Source organism: Danio aesculapii, chromosome 16 (genome assembly GCF_903798145.1).
Source record: "Danio aesculapii chromosome 16, fDanAes4.1, whole genome shotgun sequence".
Classification (NCBI taxonomy): domain Eukaryota; kingdom Metazoa; phylum Chordata; class Actinopteri; order Cypriniformes; family Danionidae; genus Danio; species Danio aesculapii.
In genome coordinates, this window is record NC_079450.1 from 57,333,102 (window position 1) to 57,348,101 (window position 15,000).

A 15,000-nucleotide genomic window follows, 5' to 3' on the forward strand; every position below is an offset into this window, starting at 1 on the left:
TGTTTCAAAGTATCTAATGCTGGGCAAGGCTGTGATGATTTGATTAAAAATACAGTAAAAATATTGTGAACTGTTTTTACAGTTGTAAATCACTATGATCAATGTGAGTATACAGTATAGTAAACATTCATTTGTTTCTGTGATGGAAATCAGAATTTTCAACATCATAACCAAGACTGGAGTCACATGATCCTTCAGAAATCAGTGTAATATGAGGAGTTGATGATAAAGAAATATGTATTAATATCAGTTTCCTTTTACAATTTGAAATGTTTACCTGATGTGTGCTTAATGAATGTAATTTAATTATTGAAAAAGTCATATATGACTGCAGCATTTTAATAGTTGTGGAAACTGTGTCTGTGTGAATTGTTTTTACGATAGTTCAATAAAATTTTTAATTCAGATTTGTAAAAAAAAACCATAATAATAAATAATATATATATTTAATTTTTTCCTGTTTTAATACAATGTTTATACACTCGCCGGCCACTTTATTAGGTACACCTTACTTGTACCGATTCGGACCCCCTTTTGCCGTCAGAATTGCCTTAATCCTTGGTGGCAGAGATTCAACAAGCTACTGGAAATATTCCTCAGAGATTTTGCTCCATATTGACATGATAGCATCACACAGTTGCTGCAGATTTGTCGGCTGCACATCCATGATGCCAATCTCCCGTTCCACCACATCCCAAAGGTGCTCTATTGGATTGAGAACTGGTGACTGTGGAGGCCATTTGAGTACAGTGAACTCATTGTCATGTTCAAGAAACCAGTCTGAGATGATTGGTGCTTTATGACATGGTGCGTTATCCTGCTGGAAGTAGCCATCAGAAGATGGAGACACTGTGCTCATAAAGGGATGGACATGGTCAGAACAATACTCAGGTAGGCTGTGGCATTGACACCATGCTCAATTGGTACTAATGGACCCAAAGAAAATCTCCCCCACACCATTACACCACCACCACCAGCCTGAACTGCTGATACAAGGCAGGATGGATCCATGCTTTCATGTTGTTGAGGCCAAATTCTGATCAGCAGTTTCTGAAATACTCAGAGCAGCCCATCTGGCACCAACAACAATGCCACGTTCAGCGTCTCTTAAATCTCCTTTCTTCCACATTCTGATGCTCGCTTTGACCTGCAGCAGATTGTCTTGACCATGTCTACATGCCTAAATGCAGTGAGCTGCTGCCATGTGATTGGCTGATTAGAATTGTGCATTAACGAGCAGTTGGACAGGTGTACCTAATAAAGTGGCCGCTGAGTGTATTTGTATGCTATATTTCAGTAAATATTTTGGTCTGAGGTATTGAACAGTTTGTTGATGGTTTGGTCTGCAGGTCCCGGACTGGTGTTCATCATTTACCCAGAAGCCATTGCGACGCTGCCGGGCTCATCAGTGTGGGCTGTCATCTTCTTCATCATGTTGCTGACTTTAGGAATCGACAGCGCTGTGAGTATAAAGGTTCAGTCTGAAGCAGAAGAAAACACTATAAATATACCTGTACTGTGTATACCTGTAGAGACTGTTCACTGCCTTTACTATGAATGGGGAATAAGTACACCGCTCAGTATGGCGAAAGTCTCGCCTTCTGCTCATATAGCCAATCGTCAGGGTAATGTCATTTAAAAGTTCAGCAAGTGGTTTTGGAGATCTCAGGATTCCCCCGTTCATTTAAACGTTGGTTTAGTATGATCTGAACTGGAGGCATTGGAGATATCTGCTGTTTTTCAGATGGGAGGGATGGAGTCTGTGATCACGGGACTCATCGACGAGTTCAAGTTCCTGCACAAACACCGAGAGCTCTTCACACTCTTCATCGTGGTGTCCACCTTCCTCATCTCGCTCATCTGCGTCACCAACGTATGTGAGACTCTGACCACCTGTGTGTGTGTGTGGGTGGGGGATAGGTGTTTGGGGGTCTACCTTTTATTCCTCTCTATAGTATAACAATACCAGTTTATTTTGACTTGTGGGGACATTTCTTTTTGGTCCCCATGAGAAAGAGAGGCGTTCAAACATCAGTACAACTAGTTGTCTACAGAACAAGCCACTGTTGTCCAATGACTTTCCTAATTACCCTAACTAGCCTAATTAACCCAGTTAAGCATTTACATGTCACTGGGTGTTGAAAACATCTCCATTAAACAGCACTTGGGAAATATTTTCACAGTAGGGTTAACATTTTTGTCTTCATCTCTCTGTAGGGTGGTATCTATGTGTTTACTCTGTTGCTCCCTCTGTAGCGTGGTATCTATGTGTTTACTCTGTTGCTCCCTCTGTAGGGTGGTATCTATGTGTTTACTCTGTTGCTCCCTCTGTAGGGTGGTATCTATGTGTTTACTCTGTTGCTCCCTCTGTAGGGTGGTATCTATGTGTTTACTCTGTTGCTCCCTCTGTAGGGTGGTATCTATGTGTTTACTCTGTTGCTCCCTCTGTAGGGTGGTATCTATGTGTTTACTCTGTTGCTCCCTCTGTAGGGTGGTATCTATGTGTTTACGCTGTTGGACCACTTTGCTGCAGGGACGTCGATTCTCTTCGGAGTGCTGATTGAGGCCATCGGCATCGCCTGGTTTTACGGTGAGCTGCATCCACTCCTCCTGCATGTGCAGAGAAGCTGATTCTGTGATAGAGACTGATGTGTTTTCTGATGCTGCATTAGACTGATGTGTTTTCTGATGCTGCATTAGACTGACGTGTTTTCTGATGCTGCATTAGACTGATGTGTTTTCTGATGCTGCATTAGACTGATGTGTTTTCTGATGCTGCATTAGACTGATGTGTTTTCTGATGCTGTATTAGACTGATGTGTTTTCTGATGCTGCATTAGACTGATGTGTTTTCTGATGCTGCATTAGACTGATGTGTTTTCTGATGCTGCATTAGACTGATGTGTTTTCTGATGCTGCATTAGACTGATGTGTTTTCTGATGCTGCATTAGACTGATGTGTTTTCTGATGCTGCATTAGACTGATGTGTTTTCTGATGCTGCATTAGACTGACGTGTTTTCTGATGCTGCATTAGACTGACGTGTTTTCTGATGCTGCATTAGACTGACGTGTTTTCTGATGCTGCATTAGACTGATGTGTTTTCTGATGCTGTATTAGACTGATGTGTTTTCTGATGCTGCGTTAGAGACTGATGTGTTTTCTGATGCTGCATTAGAGACTGATGTGTTTTCTGATGCTGTATTAGACTGATGTGTTTTCTGATGCTGCGTTAGAGACTGATGTGTTTTCTGATGCTGCATTAGAGACTGATGTGTTTTCTGATGCTGTATTAGACTGATGTGTTTTCTGATGCAGCATTAGACTGATGTTTTTTCTGATGCTGCATTAGACTGATGTGTTTTCTGATGCAGCATTAGACTGATGTGTTTTCTGATGCTGCATTAGACTGATGTGTTTTCTGATGCTGTATTAGACTGATGTGTTTTCTGATGCAGCATTAGACTGATGTTTTTTCTGATGCTGCATTAGACTGATGTGTTTTCTGATGCTGCATTAGACTGATGTGTTTTCTGATGCTGTATTAGACTGATGTGTTTTCTGATGCAGCATTAGACTGATGTGTTTTCTGATGCTGCATTAGACTGATGTGTTTTCTGATGCTGCATTAGACTGATGTGTTTTCTGATGCTGCATTAGACTGACGTGTTTTCTGATGCTGCATTAGACTGATGTTTTTTCTGATGCTGCATTAGACTGATGTGTTTTCTGATGCTGCATTAGACTGATGTGTTTTCTGATGCTGCATTAGACTGATGTGTTTTCTGATGCTGCATTAGACTGATGTGTTTTCTGATGCTGCATTAGACTGATGTGTTTTCTGATGCTGCATTAGACTGATGTGTTTTCTGATGCTGCATTAAACTGACGTGTTTTCTGATGCTGTGTTAGAGACTGACGTGTTTTCTGATGCTGCATTAGACTGATGTGTTTTCTGATGCTGTGTTAGAGACTGACGTGTTTTCTGATGCTGCATTAGACTGACGTGTTTTCTGATGCTGCATTAGACTGATGTTTTTTCTGATGCTGCATTAGACTGACGTGTTTTCTGATGCTGCATTAGACTGATGTGTTTTCTGATGCAGCGTTAGACTGACGTGTTTTCTGATGCTGCGTTAGACTGACGTGTTTTCTGATGCTGCATTAGACTGATGTGTTTTCTGATGCTGCATTAGAGACTGACGTGTTTTCTGATGCTGTGTTAGACTGATGTGTTTTCTGATGCTGCATTAGACTGATGTGTTTTCTGATGCTGCATTAGACTGACGTGTTTTCTGATGCTGCATTAGAGACTGATGTGTTTTCTGATGCTGTATTAGACTGATGTGTTTTCTGATGCAGCATTAGACTGACATGTTTTCTGATGCTGCATTAGAGACTGATGTGTTTTCTGATGCTGCATTAGACTGACGTGTTTTCTGATGCTGCATTAGACTGATGTGTTTTCTGATGCTGCATTAGACTGATGTGTTTTCTGATGCTGTATTAGACTGATGTGTTTTCTGATGCAGCATTAGACTGATGTGTTTTCTGATGCTGTATTAGACTGATGTGTTTTCTGATGCTGTATTAGACTGATGTGTTTTCTGGTGCTGCATTAGACTGATGTGTTTTCTGATGCTGCATTAGACTGACGTGTTTTCTGATGCTGTGTTAGACTGATGTGTTTTCTGATGCTGTGTTAGACTGATGTGTTTTCTGATGCTGCATTAGACTGACATGTTTTCTGATGCTGCATTAGACTGACGTGCTTTCTGATGCTGCATTAGAGACTGGCGTGTTTTCTGATGCTGTATTAGACTGATGTGTTTTCTGATGCTGTGTTAGACTGACGTGCTTTCTGATGCTGCATTAGACTGACGTGCTTTCTGATGCTGCTTTAGACTGATGTGTTTTCTGATGCTGTGTTAGACTTATGTGTTTTCTGATGCTGTGTTAGACTGATGTGTTTTCTGATGCTGCATTAGACTGACATGTTTTCTGATGCTGCATTAGACTGACGTGCTTTCTGATGCTGCATTAGAGACTGGCATGTTTTCTGATGCTGCATTAGACTGACGTGCTTTCTGATGCTGCATTAGAGACTGGCGTGTTTTCTGATGCTGTATTAGACTGATGTGTTTTCTGATGCTGTGTTAGACTGACGTGCTTTCTGATGCTGCATTAGACTGACGTGCTTTCTGATGCTGCATTAGAGACTGATGTGTTTTCTGATGCTGCATTAGAGACTGATGTGTTTTCTGATGGTGTGACCCGCCGCCCATCTCTATCATTAAACTATCCACTCTCTCATCAGCGCCACAACACTCCACAGTGAGAGATATTGATCCACATTGAGCTGAACTAACATTACAAACTCAAAAACAAGAGCATGCGACAACATTACTAAAGGCTTGATTACAGTTAAAGTAAAACAAAACAAAGAAACAAAATGAAATAATGAATAAAATCCATATTATTATTATTATTATGACTTTTGTCATTAAATAAATGCATATTTCTTTGATTTTTTTATTTCATAACTTCTACATACCTCTATATTGACATTTTTATGTAAGTATTAACCAGCACGTACCTCAAGTGAAGAGTTTTGACTATAAAAAAGTCTGTTGTTTTATATGCAGTGGTCCTGTACACATGTTTTTTCATATGTCTCTAAATGATACTCAAATTTGAATAATTCAGTTCATAAGTTGATTGAAAAAAAATACCTTATTACCATATTTGACCCAGCATTGGGTTACAACAACCCATAACCTCATGCTAACAAACAGTGAACAACTGCATTTTCAACATTAGCTACCATGAACAAACGCAGTAATAAAGGCACTGCTCCTTGTTTGTTCATGTTAGTAAATGCATTGACTAATCCAACCTTACTGTAAAGTGCTACGGATTGTTCTTAAATAGCCATGTCTCCGGGGGTTTCTATGTATTCCGCTCTCTGGCGATGTCCTGGAAAGCCGTTTCTCGGCAGCGGGGCTTGGGCGTGAACTCTGCGGCTCTCCCTGCGGCGCGGAGCGGCTCCTGGAGACCTGAACTTCAGTGTGACCCAGTGAGTCCGCCCAGGGGATCATAGCAGCACTGAACCGCAGATCCAGAGACGGCGGGTCACGGCAGAAGCAGCGCCCCGGGCCGCTCTGGCCTTTCGGAGAGCCGGAGACCTGCAGCTCCATCAGCCGACACACGCGTTCCAGTCACGGGGAGCTCAGGAGCCACAACCCGCAGTCACTCCAGAGCACCGGGGATGCAGGAAACTGTCGTGTTCACTGTGCTCATGTGCTGCAAATATCCACTGAGAAAAGCAGTAATGTGTAGTACATAGCCGAGGGTTTTTTCAAGCATACTATAATATAATACAGCCCTAGAACTGATCTGTTGTGGTGATTCTACAGTTGCTATGGTAACACAACAACTATAGTGATTGATCTGTTGTGGTGATTCAACAGTTGCTATGGTAACACATGAACTATAGTGATTGATCTGTTATGGGGATTCTATAGTTGCTATGGTAACGCATCAACTATAGTGATTGATCTGTTGTGGTGATTCTACAGTTGCTATGGTAACAAAAAATACAATAATATATCTGTTGTGGTGATTCTTTAGTTGCTATGGTAACACAACAACTACAGTAATTGATCTGTTGTGGTTATTTAATAGTTGCTATGGTAACAAACTACAGTAATTGATCTGTTGTGGTGAATAATTTTGCCTTGTGTGTGTGTGTGTGTGTGTGTGTGTGCGTGCGTGCGTGCGTGCGTGCGTGTGTAGGAGTGGATCGCTTCAGTGATGATATCCAGGAGATGATCGGTCAGAGACCAGGCCTGTACTGGAGATTATGCTGGAAGTTTGTGAGCCCGTGTTTTCTCCTGGTGCGTCTGCAGTCTTTCTTATTCACACACACACACACACACACACACACACACACACACACACACACACACACACACACACGCACACGCACACACACACACACACACTGAATTAATGATGCTGGTTTTCTCTTGTTCTCAGTTCATGGTTGTAATCAGCTTCGCCACCTTCAATCCTCCCAAGTACGGCTCCTATTATTTCCCCACGTGGGCGACGATGGTGGGCTGGTGTTTGTCCATCTCCTCCATGATCATGGTGCCGCTCTACGCCTTTTACAAGTTCTGCTCGCTGCCCGGAAGCTTCTGTGATGTGAGTTTTCCAGAGCGACACTGAGCGCTGTGTTGAAGATAACTGTTTATTAGTTCTGCATTAACATCAGATATCGCTGCAGAGTTACGACAGAAAGACTGCACTGAAGACAGCATCATTCAGCTCAATTCTCTTACAGAATGCTGCACGGTTGATCAATTCTGAAGCCAATTCAATTCATCTGACAGTGGATTCAGTTCAGTTCAAAAATGGTCCTAAAGTATTCATTTGAGTGTTGATTTCGGTGTCCAAGGGTGTACTCACACTAGGTACAGTTGCTTTGAACCGTGCCGAAGTGTGATTGTCCCCCCCTGCCCGCTCCCCCTCGGCCTACACTCACACTGCATCTTTATCCACTGACCCTGCGCACGCTTTCCTTATCAATGATGCGGCTTCATTTTAACAGAAGAGAAGCTCTCTCGCTCAGCACAGTGGACACTGCTTAAGTTATATCGCTTTAGTAATGCAGTGATACGCAGTCAGATCTATTGCTGAACAGATACAGCTCTGTTGACGCTCCTAAAAGTTGATAAAGTCCTCGTGCGGCAGGTATCAGGAGGTTTGCTGAAGGTGTCGTGCAGTGAGGGGTGTGCATCTTTAATTAACTCTGACAGCTCGTGTTCATTGAACAGTAAGAATGATTAATTAATCCATATCAAACAGTCCCTTAAAAGTCACGTTGCATCTTCAGTTTCGGGCTCAGGTGCACTTTGCACTCACACTACAAGCGTACCGCTCCAAAGCCCAATCGAACCACGCTCTGGACCACCTCCTCCAACCAGGCCATGGCCGGCCAACTGAACCATGCCTGAGCCCAATTTATAGCACTCACACTAAACGAACCAGGGAACATGCCTGGGCACGGTTCAGATAGCCTAGTGTGAGTGCGCCCTAAATGTCTATTACGAAGGTAATTGTTGATTAAATCCAGTTGATCAATTGTCCTGACGTTGTAAAGTTAAGCAGATTTGTTATGACAGATTTATTCAGCTTGCTTTTAATTCAGTTCAGGAAGTGTCAATGTTGCAAATATAATCCGCTTTAAAACATTGAATTCAGTTTAGTTGAGTTCAGTTCAATAACAGTTACACTGTTAATAACTTCATCAGTTCTGAAACCAGTTCAGTTCAGAGTGGCTTCAGTTCAGTTCAGTGTCAATGTTGCAAATCAATTATGAAAAATTAATGTAACAATTACACTGCTGCAAATTTCACCAGTGTAGAAACAAACTCAAATCATTTCAGAGTTGATTCACATCAGAACAATACGTTACAAACTCCATCTGTTCTTAATAAATTCAGTTCAGTTCAGTTTAATCCAATGTGATGCTTTTATATTTGGCTTTTATCCAGAGTGACTCTGTACACATATTATCAGAAATGTAGTAAATTGAATCAATTATGAACCAGTTCAGTTCAGTCTAATGTAGATTCAGGTCACTAACATAACATACAGTTCTGTGTTTTAAACCTGCTCATGAGCAGGGCCAGACAGAATCTGTGGACGTTTTCTGCTAATTCTGTGCAGAACTGTGTTAAAAATAAGATTTCTGCTGAAGGATTTTAGGAGTATCATAACTAAAACTTTAATATATGAAATACAAAGTAACACCTTTATAACCTGTATTTAATGGTTACAATGCAAATCCATCTAGATCCACTTTATTTGGTAAACAAAGCAAGTCTCTCATATAATATCTCTACTAAAAGACAGAAAATATCCCTGTACAAACTGTATTGTAGATAAATCAGATCAACATTTTCATATTACTCAATAATATTACTGAAATTAATTTAAAAACTGAATAAATATAAATGTACACACTTTTACACAAGTAAATAAACAGAATCAATGATGGGCTAAAACTCTGCGGGCACAGAGTCCATGTGGACCTACTCATTACTAATTCAACATTGACCATAGAGTACACATCACAACCCAGATTTAAATTTCTGTGTGTGTGTGTGTGTGTGTGTGCGTGTGTGTGTGCGTTTTCTGGCTGTTTCTCTCTCTCTGTGTGTGTGTGTTCAGAAACTGGCGTACGCCATCACTCCTGAGACTGACCATCACCTGGTGGAGCGCGGTGAGGTGCGGCAGTTCACGGTGAGCCGCTGACACACACACACACACTGCTGTTTCATGTGTTTGTACACACCACAGAGATTACATAAATTTAATGGGTGAACTTTCAATTATGCTAAACATGACATTTTCCTGCGCCGTTATCACAGATCGAGCGCTTTTAGTGGTGATGAGCCTCTAAAGCTCCTCGATAAGAGCAGAGCACAACAGCGCTGGACACTAACTACACTCATTTAACTACACTGCTGCATTTAACAGTTCTCTCTCATTTTAGCAAACCTCGAGCTGAATGAGCTGAACCTCGCTGAATGACCTGCTGCATTAAACAAACCATTCGTGAATCAGACTGATCAAATCACTTCTGTTCATGAGTCAGTGATTCACTGATTCAAAACATCTGTCTGCAGTCTCCAACTTGATTTGTTCACAGAGTCACCAGTAAACAATCCACTGAGTGCGAGTATTCAGTTAACAACTCATTGATTCAATTGATCAGTTCATTCTGAGTTTCCATTTACAGCTCGCAGATTCTCATGTTATCAACTGACTGATTCAAATGATCCATTCAGAGAGTTTACAGTAAACAACTCACTGATTCAAATGATCCATTTAGAGAGAGTTTACAGTAAACAACTCACTGATTCAAATGATCCATTCAGAGTGAGTTAACAGTAAACAAATCACTGATTCAAATTATCCATTCAGAGTGAGTTTACAGTAAACAACTCACTGATTCAAATGATCCATTCACAGTGAGTTAACAGTAAACAAATCACTGATTCAAATGATCCATTCAGAGTGAGTTTACAGTAAACAACTCACTGATTCAAATGATCCATTCAGAGTGAGTTAACAGTAAACAACTCACTGATTCAAATGATCCATTCAGAGTGAGTTTACAGTAAACAACTCACTGATTCAAGTGATCCATTCAGAGTGAGTCTGTAGTAAACAACTCACTGATTCAAATTATCCATTCAGAGAGTTTACAGTAAACAACTCACTGATTCAAATGATCCATTCAGTGAGTTTACAGTAAACAACTCACTAATTCAAATTAACCATTCAGAGTGAGTTAACAGTAAACAACTCACTGATTCAAATGATCCATTCAGAGTGAGTTTACAGTAAACAACTCACTGATACAAATGAACCATTCAGAGTGAGTTTACAGTAAACAACTCACTGATTCAAATGATCCATTCAGAGTGAGTTAACAGTAAACAACTCACTGATTCAAATGATTCATTCAGTGAGTTTACAGTAAACAACTCACTGATTCAAATGATCCATTCAGAGTGAGTTTACAGTAAACAACTCACTGATTCAAATTAACCATTCAGAGAGAGTTTACAGTAAACAACTCACTGATTCAAATGATCCATTCAGAGTAAGTTTACAGTAAACAACTCACTGATTCAAATGATTCATTCAGTGTGTTTACAGTAAACAACTCACTGATTCAAATGATCCATTCAGAGTGAGTTAACAGTAAACAACTCACTGATTCAAATGATTCATTCAGTGTGTTTACAGTAAACAACTCACTGATTCAAATGATCCATTCAGAGTGAGTTTACAGTAAACAACTCACTGATTCAAATGATCCATTCAGAGTGAGTTTACAGTAAACAACTCACTGATTCAAATGATCCATTCAGAGTGAGTTTACAGTAAACAACTCACTGATTCAAATGATCCATTCAGAGTGAGTTTACAGTAAACAACTCACTGATTCGAATGAACCATTTAGAGTGAGTTTACTGTAAAAAACTCACTGATTCAAATGAGTTGTTCAAAGAGAGTCATCAGTAAACAACCCACTGAGTGCGAGCTCATTGATTCAATTGATCCATTCAAAGTAATTCTCCTGTAAACAACTCATTTAAGTGATTCATTCAGAGTGATTCTCCTGTAAACAACTCACTGATTCAAATTGTTCATTCAGAGTGATTCTTCTGTAAACAACTCACTGATTCAAATGGTTCATTCAGAGTGATTCTCCTGTAAACAACTCACTGATTCAAATGGTTCATTCAGAGTGATTCTTCTGTAAACAACTCACTGATTCAAATGGTTCATTCAGAGTGATTGATTCTCCTGTAAACAACTCACTGATTCAAATGGTTCATTCAGAGTGATTCTTCTGTAAACAACTCACTGATTCAAATGGTTCATTCAGAGTGATTCTTCTGTAAACAACTCACTGATTCAAATGGTTCATTATGAGTGATTCTCCTGTAAACAACTCACTGATTCAAATGGTTAATTCAGAGTGATTGTCCACTCAACAACTGAACGATTCAAATGATTTGAATTGTGAACATGTCTCGTTTCTCACAGCTCCATCACTGGCTGGTGGTTTGAGCGGCTGTCCATGATGAAGAAGATGATGATGATGAAGGACTCGGCTGGACAGAAGAGTGTTACTAGTTGTTTCTTTCCTGCGTAATCGGCTGTGTGCTGTTTCCGTGACTCGATCACACTGTGGTTCTGTCAGTATCAGTTCTACTCTCAATATACGATGACTGTTATGATGGCTGATGTTGTCCCCACTGACCCTCCTCCGTCTGTCTGTCTGTCTTCTCTTATCTTCTGTGACCAGAGTATAACTGAGCCTTATTAATAAATGTGAGCGACTCAAGCTCAGGAAGTGTAGATAGTGCAGAAGTAACTCTCCCCTCGTTGTGTCTGAGATGTACAAATGCAAAAAAATATAGACATATAAATCTAGATGATGTGTTGAGTGTCATGCTTGCTTACAGTATCCATCAGACGTGTGATGTATGTGAGCGTCTCCTCACCGATGACTTTAGATCACAGTAATAATCAAGTGTTCCGCTGGTCTCTCTGGATCAACAGCTGCTTCACGGAGCTTTTCATCTCGCAGTGTTAATCCTGTAAATGAACAACACACTGCAGGATGTTCGGGATATCTGTCGCGCTGAATGTTGTGCTCCACTACTGTATTTCAGGCCTAATCAGAGTTTATTACAGATAAAGTCATTTCAGAGCCTGCTGGAAGGTGTCGACTGCTGAAATATGTCAATAAAAGTGTTTAAGTAAAACATGTGTGTGTTATTTGAGTCGATATTAGCAGAAGTGGGCATTTAGTGATTGAAATAAGCATACTGTGCACTGTAATAACACAACGTTGGGTTATTTTTATCTCTTACATTTAATTACACTTTTTTTAACCCATTTGTTGGGTTGGTCTATATTCGACCAAATGTTTAGTCATAATAATCATTCATTCATTTTCCTTCGGCTTGGTTCCTTGTTTATCAGGGGTCGCCGTCACAGCGGAATGAACCGCTAACTATCCCGGCGTATGTTTTACACAGCGGATGCCCTTCCAGCTGCATCCCAGTACTGGGAAACACCCATACACACTCATTCACTCATACACTACGGCCAATTTAGTTCATCAGTTCCCCTATAGCGCATGTGTTTGGACTGTGGGGGAAACCAGAGCACCCGGAGGAAACCCACACCAACACGGGGAGAACATGCAAACTCCACACAGAAACACCAACTGACCCAGCCGGGACTCAAACCAGCGACCTTCTTGCTGTGAGGCAGCAGCTCTAACCACTGAGCCACATTATAATAATTCAGCATATTTATTAGTGTCTAATATCGCATAATCCAATTCAATATGAAAGCCAGTGTGTCCAGACTGGATAAGAACTGCAGAAACTCTAGAGTTCAGATCTACACGATGCTCTTACTGTTCTTCTGGGTGGCAGATATTGACATTCTTAGAGAATTAAGTTCTCATCAATGTTCAAGACACTCAAAATGATTGGGTTTTCAGCCTAAATGTGGGTCAGACATGGACAAATCCAGCTATTGGGTTATAATTTTACATAATTTAAACTTCAAATTTTAACCCAACAGTTAGATTTATCCATATTTGACCCAAATCAAGATTAAAACCACCCAACGTTTTCAGTGTCTTTATTTCTGAGCTGAAAATGTGAAATAAAATAATTTAGCAATATTGTGTACTTGGGTGTCACGGTGGCTCAGTGGTCAGCACTGTGGCCACACAGCAAGGTCTCTGGTTCAAGTCCTGGCTGAGTCAGTTGGTGTTTCTGTGTGGAGTTTGCATGTTCTCCCCGTGTTGGTGTGGGTTTCCTCCGGGTGCTCCAGTTTTCCCCACAGTCCAAACACATGTGCTATAGGGGAACTGATCAACTAAACTGGCTGTAGTGTATGAGTGTGTGTGGGTGTGTGTGAGAGAATGAGTGCGTATAGGTGTTTCCCAGTACTGGGTTGCAGCTGGAAGGGCATCTGCTGTGTAAAACATATGCTGGAATAGTTGGTGATTCATTCTGCTGTGGCGAAGCAAAAGGAAAATTAATTAATGAATATTGTGTACTTGTGGTAACCCTACCGTTGGGTTAAAAAAAGTGTCATTTATACATTTATATATTATATATATATTTTTCAAATAAAAAAATAACCCAACATTGGGTTTGTCAACACGGTACAAACCGTAGAAGCTATTTTAAATGTGTACAGTGAACTACAGTAAATGAACAGTGTTAATACAGCAGCGCTCTGAAGTCATCATGTCATCATGTCTCTTCTTACACACAAGTTAACACAATCATAAGCATATGAGGATGAGAAAGACAAATAATGGACCAAAGGGAAACACCATCACGGTGACACACTTACTATATATACAGTGCAATAATCAATAATCAACATCAGAGGTCAGATAAACCTCTACTGTGCATCACTGACAGCAAACAGCATGACAAGTGAAGCGTCATTATCCAACATTACAGCTCAGTGTACAGTTATGAACCGCGTGTATAGAGAGGAGACATTACATTATACAGATTACTGATACAGCACACATTCATCCATTCATTTTGTTTTCAGCTTAGTCCCTTTATTCATCAGTGGTCACCACAGCGGAATGAACCGCCAACTATTCCAGCATATGTTTTACACAGTGGATGCCCTTTCAGCTGCAACCCAGTACTGGGAAACACCCATACACACTCATTCACATTCATACACTATGGCCAATGTAATTGATCAATTCCCCTATAGCGCATGTGTTTGGACTGTGGGGGAAACCGGAGCACCCGGAGGAAACCCACACCAACACAGGGAGAACATGCAAACTCCACACAGAAACACCAGCTGACCCAGCCGGGACTCGAACCAGAGACCTTCTTGCTGTGAGGCCACAGTGAGCTATTAATGGTGATTAATGTTTGCTCTGCTCTAACTCAGATGTGTTGTTCAGAATAGCTCACAGTTTAAAAGTGTTTTTCTTCAACACATGTTACAGGCTGTAAATCAGTTTGAGATTATAATGAGAGCTTTTAATTAACTATAGGAGCGGTGCATGCATCAGCAGACAACTACAGCACGAGCACTGCAGACAAAGGTTCTCTTTATTAGAGTTTCTGTCTTGTTTCTAATCCAAATATCTACAGATTATTAAATCAAGAAGCATTTCCTAGACAAGCAAAACAATATAGTGTTGATTTCAGAAATGAAGAGAGTTCCTCATTAAAACAAGCAGAATCATCTCATGTAAAAGCAGAAACTGGATTATTTAGCTTGTTTTAAAGGGGGGAAAATCACTTACAGTTTTTCCAAATTGTTTCCCATTTGGCAAAACCCTTCAATTCTCCTGCAAAATGAAACTGATTCACTGATTCAGTCCCTGATTCAAATGAACCA

At 40.5% G+C, this 15,000-nt stretch overlaps 1 protein-coding gene across 1 annotated transcript in view; it reads left to right on the top strand.

The window, feature by feature from the left end:
* Positions 1-12,306, top strand: part of slc6a3 (solute carrier family 6 member 3) — a 27,573-nt gene extending 15,267 nt beyond the window's left edge. Inside the window, exons 9-15 of the mRNA XM_056475147.1 lie at positions 1,350-1,462; positions 1,745-1,873; positions 2,491-2,590; positions 6,796-6,896; positions 7,039-7,206; positions 9,238-9,309; positions 11,632-12,306. Coding sequence (XP_056331122.1) covers positions 1,350-1,462; positions 1,745-1,873; positions 2,491-2,590; positions 6,796-6,896; positions 7,039-7,206; positions 9,238-9,309; positions 11,632-11,655 — 707 coding nt within the window. The 3' untranslated portion in view covers positions 11,656-12,306. The remainder of the gene's footprint in view (positions 1-1,349; positions 1,463-1,744; positions 1,874-2,490; positions 2,591-6,795; positions 6,897-7,038; positions 7,207-9,237; positions 9,310-11,631) is intronic.
* The last annotated feature ends 2,694 nt before the right edge of the window (positions 12,307-15,000 follow it).